At 30.9% G+C, this 9205-nt stretch overlaps 2 protein-coding genes across 2 annotated transcripts; one reads left to right on the top strand and one right to left on the bottom strand.

The window, feature by feature from the left end:
- Positions 1-373: 373 nt before the first annotated feature.
- LOC113399121 (leucine-rich repeat-containing protein 58) lies at positions 374-7844 on the top strand. The gene is made up of 4 exons (XM_064217063.1): positions 374-1009; positions 5548-5764; positions 7087-7276; positions 7399-7844. Exons 1-4 carry the CDS (start codon positions 516-518, stop codon positions 7572-7574), a joined length of 1077 nt encoding a protein of 358 aa, XP_064073133.1. The 5' UTR covers positions 374-515; the 3' UTR covers positions 7575-7844.
- On the bottom strand, positions 7737-9077 carry LOC113399122 (small ribosomal subunit protein uS2m). Its single transcript, XM_026638169.2, has 3 exons — positions 8927-9077; positions 8777-8857; positions 7737-8492 (listed from the first exon to the last, which is right to left on the bottom strand). Exons 1-3 carry the CDS (start codon positions 8943-8945, stop codon positions 7849-7851), a joined length of 744 nt encoding a protein of 247 aa, XP_026493954.1. The 5' UTR covers positions 8946-9077; the 3' UTR covers positions 7737-7848.
- Positions 9078-9205: the final 128 nt, after the last annotated feature.

Genomic DNA, 9205 nt, shown 5'->3' with positions numbered 1-9205 from the left:
AAATTGTTATGACGAGTTACATCGTGTTACACTATTTGTTTTTAAAACTATCAAAGTTAAAACTGTTTCATAGAAATACTGTTTTTAATATATATCATCATTCTATTCGTAGCCGCTAATTTACTTATTTAGTTATTATATATACGCACAAAACTATTTATGAGTATAAATACATTTTTTTATTGAAGCTTTTATGTTAAAGCCTAAAGAGTCCAACAAAGATTTTTAACTCAAGAGTGCAATGTGTTGCTATGAGATAGGTACTTTATACTACGCAGTATAAGATTATGTTATCGGTTATGCGTGTATGTGTTAATTTATATTATGAATGTGTGCTCATAGCAGTTTGTCGTTTCACAAGAAGACGGCAAAAAATCACATCAGTTGCGCGTGCGCCTCGAAACGGGCGACAGGCTCGTTTGTAGTTATAGTTAGGCCTGAACATGACGTAAAACAAGAGCAAAATTGAATCAAAAACTGTCATTTTAAGTGCCTGCTTCATAAGCAGAGCAACAATGGAGTGCTATACGTCTGATAGTTGCGATAGCGACTGTAGAGAGCAAAAAACTCTCGACCTCTCAAATCGTTCATTGGACTGTGAGACCATATCGTCTGAATTGAAGAGCTTATTAGATGAAAAGGATTGTGCGGATAAAAATTACGAAATATTACTTCTCTATAGTAATCGTATCAAGTCTTTACCAGGAGCTATTAACAGATTCAGCAACCTCAAGATCTTGGATGTAAGCAACAACAGACTGACCTCACTCCCTGATATATTGAAAAACTGTCCACTTACATCGCTAATAGCTAAACACAATGAGTTAACCAATGAGTCTTTGCCAAAGTCCTTCTATTCAACAAAAAATACATTAAGAGAGCTCAATCTCAGTGGAAATAAGCTGAATTTCTTTCCAGAACAAGTATTACAATTAGCGTCACTTAAATATCTTTACTTGGGTGGCAATAACATTATCAATATACCAAAGGATATATGGAAATTGAACAGGTAGGTCTTAAAACTTATGATTAAAAGTAATTATAAAAATAACAAAAATAATAATAATGCTGCCTTTGCTTTTGAGTAGTAATTAAAATTCGGACATAATTTATTATTTAATTCGAATATTTTTAAGTTTATAATAATTATCTAATTCCTGGCAGAACTTTGGCCAAAGCTACCAAGACTAGACAAAGACTGGGACTGTAGGTCTGGCTTACATGCTCGGTGGCAGATCTAACAGTCCCAAATTCGAATAAGGGTCGGGTCGATTAAAGTTAGTTGGATTTTTTTTTCAAGATTTTTTTCGGCAATTGCTCGCAGTCAGGAAGTAGGCAGTATTACTGTCCATTGCTTTAGATATAATCAATGATCTCATTGGTATTTCATTGGATTATTGTAAGAAGAATAGAGAGTGCAACTATATTTGCGCACGTAATAAATATCTTCTGCGCAGTTTGCTAGTCTTTGTTATTGACCTCCGTGGTTGAAATTTTGTCTGGTGGATATTGCAAAGTAGTTTATAGTCAAATATATCAATTGTGACTTTGATTGTCGTATTTGTACAAGTAGTTTGACCCTCCATTTTTCTAATTATAATTTAAGCAACATGTATTTAGTTTTTTATAATATACTTATATATATGTTTTTCTTAAGTATGTCAACGTAAGAGAATAAATTGTTTGTCTGGCAATGACATTTTATCTTTAACACGTTACGTTCTTATAAAATGAACTTTAGATAGCATCAATATTAAATATATTTCTTACATGGGTTAAGATTAGGAATTTCTCCAAAAGTATACATATGATCTTGTTTTATTATTTTTATATAATATAATATCCCTGAAAATTAAGACGCTTTAATAGTAAACGAGGCAACATTGGCAATATTGAGTACTTAGTGTGTAATCCCGGACAAACAAATAAAATGGCGCATCTTGAAACAAAGTAAAACACATAGTTATGTGACTTATATTTAAGTACCCCTAATCCTGTGCTAACCTGAAAAATCTTATTAAAATGGTAAACAAAATTTAGTTAAAAAGGAAATATTACCGACACCTAATTTCGAGCGATCGAAAGTGAATTAGTGGGAACTAGTGGCTAGCTTATAAGGCTCCAGAATCACTGCAATCGCTTTTTTTGTGGACGAGCAAATCGGCCACCTGATGGTAAGTGGTCACCACCGCCCATAGACAATGGCTATGTAAGAAATATTACCAATTCTTACATCGCCAATGCACTACAAATCTCGGGAACTAAGATGGTATGTCCCTTGTGCCTATAGTTACAGTGGCTCACTCATCCTTAAAACCGGAACACAGCAGTTCTGAGTACTGCTGTTTGGCGGTGGAACATACGATGAGTAGGTGGTAGGTACCTACCCAGACGGGCTTGCACAAAGCCCTACCACCAAGAAAATTATTGGCTTATCGCTTGTTAATTGACGGAACAGTAGGCAAATTTTATACTTAACTAGCTGTGCCGTGTTCGGAGATTCAGTTTGTTAGTTCCAGAGATTAGCCGGAACAAACAGACAGACAGACAAAATTGAAAAAATATTTATATTTTGGTATATGTACCGTGTATACATACATGTGCAATTAGTAAAAAGCAGTTATTTTAATATTACAAACAGACGCTCCAATTTTATTATATGTATGTATGTATGTATAGATAATTTTCTGTAAATACGTATATGTACCTAGAAAATATATATTTTGCATCACTAACTTTTGATTAAATTTTGAAGACTATAATATTCAATAGATAACATTGTCAGCTATTCATATACAACCTGCTCGTTACAATTCACAAGCATGATATATTCCTCTCACTGAGAATGACCACGATTGCTTATAGCTTTAGTACGCAGTATATTATCTTATTTATTTGGTTTCGATTTGGATTTTATTTTGTATTCTTCTTTTTACTTGGAAAAAACCAAAAATGTCCTAGTTAATTTGAGAATTTGATCATAAAACCGTCTCTACTAATATTTTTTATGTTCGGTCTTACCAGCCAAGAAAGCGTATTTAAATGATTAAAATAAAATCAACTTTTGTTACTACACTGCGTAAGTAATTATTGTTATTCAACGAACAACTTACTATTTTGTTCGTAAGATAATATTATCAAAACTTATACATAGACGCTAAACTATAAGTGTTTTTTATAAAATCAGTTTAAATTTTTCATGCCATAATCTATATTTATAATTAAATGAGTAGCTTAGTAGCATCATTATATAAATTGAGTAGATTAATGCCACTGACCGTTGGCACCAAATGTATTCGATGCAATGTATTTAAATTTAAAATGTGAAAAAATGCTATGATGTAGTCGATACAACTATTTAAAAAAATATATCAAAATCTTAGACATAAAATTAGGTTGATAATTTAACGTTTCAAATTCAACAATATGATAATCACATTTCTAATAAAATTATAGCATGAAATTTTTGTATCTAATTACATTACAATCATAAACGCGAGTTAAAATCTCAGGCGGTAGTTACGTCTTTTTAATTAAGTTCATTTTGGTTTTTTTTTAGTAACAAAATCTATAAAAGTATGCTTTAATTGGATTAATCATATAAACAGTCTTATTTAAAATTCGCTAGTCACTTACGGGTCAAAGAATGTTGCTGTTGATTTAAGTTTTATAAATATAAATAATGATTGCAACTATCTTAACGTAAACAAGTATATTATAATTGAACATTGTGTATTATAACATATCATTATATTCATGTGCAAAAATTGCGTAACAATTATTTTATAAAAAAAAAACATATTAAAAAGTTATCGTATAATAGATAAGTGAACCCAAAAAATATCATTCATAAAATTTGCGAAGTTATTTTAACACCATACTTTTTTTGCTCGCGATCTAGTGAGTTTTTGAATTACAATGACATATTTTTTTATGTTTTTATTGTCGCCTGTTAAATACCGCTATAATTATTTGTCTTATTAAAAGGCAAGATGCTTTACTTGACGATTAACGCATGTCATTCATAATTAAAGACGCGTGTTCTTTCGTGTATCCATAAGTTTGATATCATTGTGATAAAACTTTTGGTAATTAATATACATTATAAAGAATATTTTTGTTTTGTAGATCAGTTTCCTTGACAAAAGCCAAACGAACTGCATGCACATGCAAACTCAGAAATCCACTTGGGTAGCAATACGAAGGCAGCGATATTAAACTCATTTCATCATTACAATTAGAAATAATGACTTGAATAATGAATTTACTCAGCGATTTTAAGCAATACAGCATTAATCTTTATCCAATTAAGTACCTTAAATACATTGTATATTTAATATAGATCAATATTGCCCTTTACATCATGTAATTTAAATGAATATTTTCGAAGATTTTACAGATTTAAAATGGAAGGACACAGCGGTTTGTATTGTCTAATGACAAAAAAGCTGTGTATGTTTTATATAAACAATTTCTGTCAGTAGTATATTTAGCACCAACATTGCACCCATGCGAAGCCGGGACGGGTCGCTAGTATTTTTATATAATAAACAAAATACATTTTACTATTGATAGATAAACAATAATAAAATGTATTCGCATAATTTCAATAAATTATTGGATATATTAATCACTATATAAATCTACTTTCATATTACATATATTATTATTTTTTAAATAAATCCCATAGTACCCAATTGAATATAACAAAATAATTGAACTGAATAAATAAGTTCACAAATAAATTCAAACCTTTGAAACAGTACCTATTGAAATTCGACCATATTTGCTTGTTTGTTCCAATTTGATACCTTATCTACTTCACCGATCAAAATAACATCTAAAGCGGTTATTCTATTATGGTTACTGTATTAATGAAAACTTACTGGAAACAAAAGGCGCAATTAATAAAATAGTAGTAGTAATTAATAAACCAACGCAATAATTTGAGAAAAGATTTGGTGATTATTTTGGATATCGCACATTTATTTAAAGCTGTAGAAAAAAATATTTGTGTTTTTACTAATTGCAATGATACTTGTTTCAGAATTTTCGTCATTTAAAACTCGAAGGAATATGCATAACGACAAAGAGAAAAAAGTGTGTGTGTGAATTGCAAACACACTTTTTATTAATATTTTGTTATATAATTTAATTCAATATTAAACATATATTTGACAAATCATTCTTTGTGATACCATTTGTTGATATTTTACACTTATCGCATTGTTTTGATAAACCTTACTATGGTTCATTTTTATAAAGCTTACATACAAAATATTTATTCTAATATTCTTGTAAAAAGTAAAGAAACGACGTAGCTTTTAGTTAATAATGTTAATGTTCTATTTTAAGATTTATAGACTTTTTTAAGTCTTCATTATTATATATTTTTTTGTATATTGTTTAGGTTGTTTGTCCACAATTATTATTTAAGTAGGATGACAATTATACGTATAATGTTCCCGATTAAAAACATTTTATACCGTATGTAAGTACCTACTGCATTTGCTTTTATTGTTTAACATAATGTCTCGTTGTTTACAGCTTGCAAATATTGTCAGTAGGCGCTAACCAAATAACCGAGGTGCCTGAATCAGTTGGAGCTTTGACATCACTTCAAGCTCTGGTGCTAAGTAATAATCAAATAGAACAACTACCAGCTAGCATTGCAAATCTTAAACATCTAAGATCGCTTTTGATACATAAGAATAAACTTAAGACGTTGCCAACACAGATAATAAAATTGAATGGTTTGACTGAGGTGAGTTTCGAGATTTATAAATGTGCTTAACCGTAAGTATTTATATAATAATAAAAAAATATTATTATTAGTCACTAAGCGGGATTAACTTGAGTCATTTATTGAAGAATGCCATAGTTTTGCCATGTCGAGCATTCTTTAGCGGAATTTTTATTAATCGCGATTTTCAATATTGGAAAAAATTAAATACAATTTCATTTTGTTTAGAGTTACTTAAGTTGCTAATTCACTTCTGGATTATGTCGATTCCTGATTTCGTCAATAGCTTTTTAATGTGGGTTTGCACCCACGCTTTGTGGTAATATCGGAAAGTATGACATTATATATGGTCAAAATTGCAGTAGAGTTGGTTAATAACTTTTCTCGGGTATCAAAAAATGCAATTGTTTTGTTACGATTGTGATTACGAGGGTGGTCCGATAAGTACTTAGCCTACAAAAGAAAAACGAATTTTTTTGAAAAGTGGCAATTTATTTCTCAACATAGTCCTTATAGCTCGATACGATACACTTGACCCAGCGATTCTCCAACTTCTTTAAGTTGTCTGAAAAATATGTTTTCTCGGGGTCTGCAAAGTAGGCCTCCGAGGCTGCGATAACCTCCTCAGTTGAATCAATAGTTCTAGCCGGCGAGTAACTTTTTCAAGTTTTGAAACAAAAAGAAGTTGCACGGGGCGGTCGCCATTGAAGGAGAAGAATCACCGTACACAGCATCCAAGCGCGCTGCGCTATTTCCCTTCAAAAAACAAGAATCGAATCACCGAGTGATATTGCTATTTTTCTATTTGTCTAAAATTCGCCGACATGCCTGCTTTCACCCTAGGTCAAAACAAAACTAAACGTTCGATTTGGCTGAAATTTTAATAGTAGCCGTCTACGAAGATGTACTAGACGATAGTAAATTTATTTTGCGATAGTGGCGCCATCGGGCGGTGAGGTTAAGTACTTATCACACCGCCCTCGTATATCCTTCTTACCTATTTCGGACATGGCATATATTATCAAAGAAGTCACTTACGTTACGTATAACACAAGGACAAACACACATTTCTTTAGTTCCATAAAATTAAATAAGGTAAATCAGATACACAATAGGATAGAGGTTGGACAGGGAACCAATGACTTTGGAACGGAAGTTTAAATACTATATACTTCAAAACCCTGGATGGGTATTTAGTATTTATTTTAGAAAAGCTCAATATTGTTTCTACTCGTCTCACCTGGAGATTTAACCCGAAAACTCTAATCTTTCCAGAGCTTTTAAGTTAATAACTAGTGAATATGGATTTATGGAAGTAATATTATTATAAATTTAATTTACAGTTAAGTCTTCGTGACAACCCTCTCGTTGTAAGGTTTGTGAGGGACATGTCATTGCAGCCAGCTTCACTGCTTGAATTGGCTGCTCGTACCATCAAACTTCACAATATTCCAATACAACCTGGTGATATTCCTATTACATTGATCAAATATTTAAAATCAGCACAATGCTGTGTCAACCCAAAATGCAAAGGTAAATTTTACAGGAACAAGAGATTCCTTTTTTATATAAGTGTAATCCTTATGTCTATATATAATATATATGTTGTATGAAAAGTTAACTCCCATTAAAAAGTGTACTATTGTAAATTTTAGGTGTGTTTTTCGACAATCGTGTGGAACACATCAAATTCGTCGACTTTTGTGGTAGATACCGTATTCCCCTTCTACAATATCTATGCAGCTCTAAATGTATCACAGGCAGCTGGGAAAGTCGTGAAGTAGATAGCAACGCACCATCTCATTTGATGAGAAAAGTTCTCTTGGGCTAAAATAATCTTTATACAAAAATAAAATTGCATATCAAATTTATCATTGCATATTTCATTTGTGTAAGCCAATATGCATGCATCTTAAATATACTTGTTTTATCATTTTATATCTAAAACACATAGAATATATAATAAGGGACCATTTTAGAATAAAAAATGTAATCTTTGTTAATTAAGAATATTATCTAATGTTATTGTTTACAAAACAAATTATTTTCCTATTCTATATGTTTCAATTGTTGTTTATAATAAATGTTTAATAAAATTATCTTTGTTAATTGTTCTCTTGCAAAAATTTCATTCTTGCCTCTTTTCCTCTTGTAATAGCAGCTTTAAAAAGTTTACAGTATAATTCAATGGCTACTGGAGTGTCATCATTTCCAGGAACAGGATAGGTTATCAAATTTGGATTACAGTTAGAATCCACTATCCCAATAGTAGGTATTAATAGTTTTGCACTATCTCTTACTGCCGTATGTTGATTAAGAATATTATTCTGGGTATTCAAAAATATACAGAGATCAGGTAATCTAGTAATTGCACCAAACTGGTGATCTGCATTTGTAAAGATGCCTCCTCTCCAAAACCTTGTATGAGCATATTCACCACATTCCAGTGCAGTTTTTTCTACTAAGTGAGCATTTAATGCATTTCTATTAAAAAAGCAGACAATTCCTCCTCTATATGCAATATGGGCTGTAAAATTAAGGGCTTTGCGCAAATGTTCTGCAGTTATATCTAAATCAAATATCAGATGTCCCTGCCTTGAACCATAAATATAAGGTGTCATAAATTCATTTAGTGATCCTTCTTTATGTCCAAAATGAACTCTTGCATCAAATAGATCTTTGACAGTAAAGAGGTTATGCACTTGAAAGTAGTCTGGATGATCAAGTGGATTTTTTGCTGGTGTATTGCCTGGAAATATGATAAAAATAAAACTATAAGTGATGTAAGAAGATTATTTTGCAATGTCACAGACTACTATTATAGTAATGAACTTAATTATTTAAGCTCTATACTGCATTAACAGCAGATCAACATAGTCAATTCAATTGTTGGTTTGATAGATTAAGCTAAGAATGGAATAATCAAAAATGAAAGATGTTTTTACTGTTTCCTTTTTGTATATTTATGTATCTTTGTTTGGATACATTAAATAATATTATTTAATTTATAATTGTATGTTACCACAAACTCACTTTCTTGTGTGGACTCCGCTTGTTCTGCTACGGCAGTTGAATTGTTACGGCAGACTGTAATACCATTCCTCAGCGGAAGAACTAGAAGAACATTTGTTATGGTTTTAAAAAGGTCATTAGCAAATTTATATCAATATTTATTTTACTTACTTAAGCATCTTCGAATCATAATGAAATATAATCAAGATACGGTTCTTTAAATAATAAGAAACACAAAATCAATTCTCAAATAATATCCACATGACAAATTGACAGTTCAGATCGACACTGAAAGAAATCTGAATTGTCAATTTAAAAAAAAACTACTCAACATTTTGAGTGATTAAACTTGGTATGACCAGTTTATATATGGCGATATTTTTGTTTTATATTTTAAGATAGTGTTGTTTTTCACCTTCATGGAAGGAGCCTTATTAAAAGGACAAACTA

Source organism: Vanessa tameamea, chromosome 15 (assembly GCF_037043105.1).
Source record: "Vanessa tameamea isolate UH-Manoa-2023 chromosome 15, ilVanTame1 primary haplotype, whole genome shotgun sequence".
Classification (NCBI taxonomy): Eukaryota; Metazoa; Arthropoda; class Insecta; order Lepidoptera; family Nymphalidae; genus Vanessa; species Vanessa tameamea.
Note: the sequence above shows the minus strand (reverse complement) of the source record. Positions and strands in the feature narration are given on the sequence as shown.

Coding starts and splice junctions, on each gene's coding strand:
- LOC113399121 (XM_064217063.1), top strand. CDS start 516: ATGGAGTGCTATACGTCTGATAGTTGCGATAGCGACTGTAGAGAGCAA. Junction 5,765..7,086: donor AATTGAATGGTTTGACTGAG/GTGAGTTTCGAG, acceptor TTTAATTTACAG/TTAAGTCTTCGTGACAACCC. Junction 7,277..7,398: donor TGTCAACCCAAAATGCAAAG/GTAAATTTTACA, acceptor TGTAAATTTTAG/GTGTGTTTTTCGACAATCGT.
- LOC113399122 (XM_026638169.2), bottom strand. Junction 8,493..8,776: donor AGCGGAGTCCACACAAGAAA/GTGAGTTTGTGG, acceptor TCATATTTCCAG/GCAATACACCAGCAAAAAAT.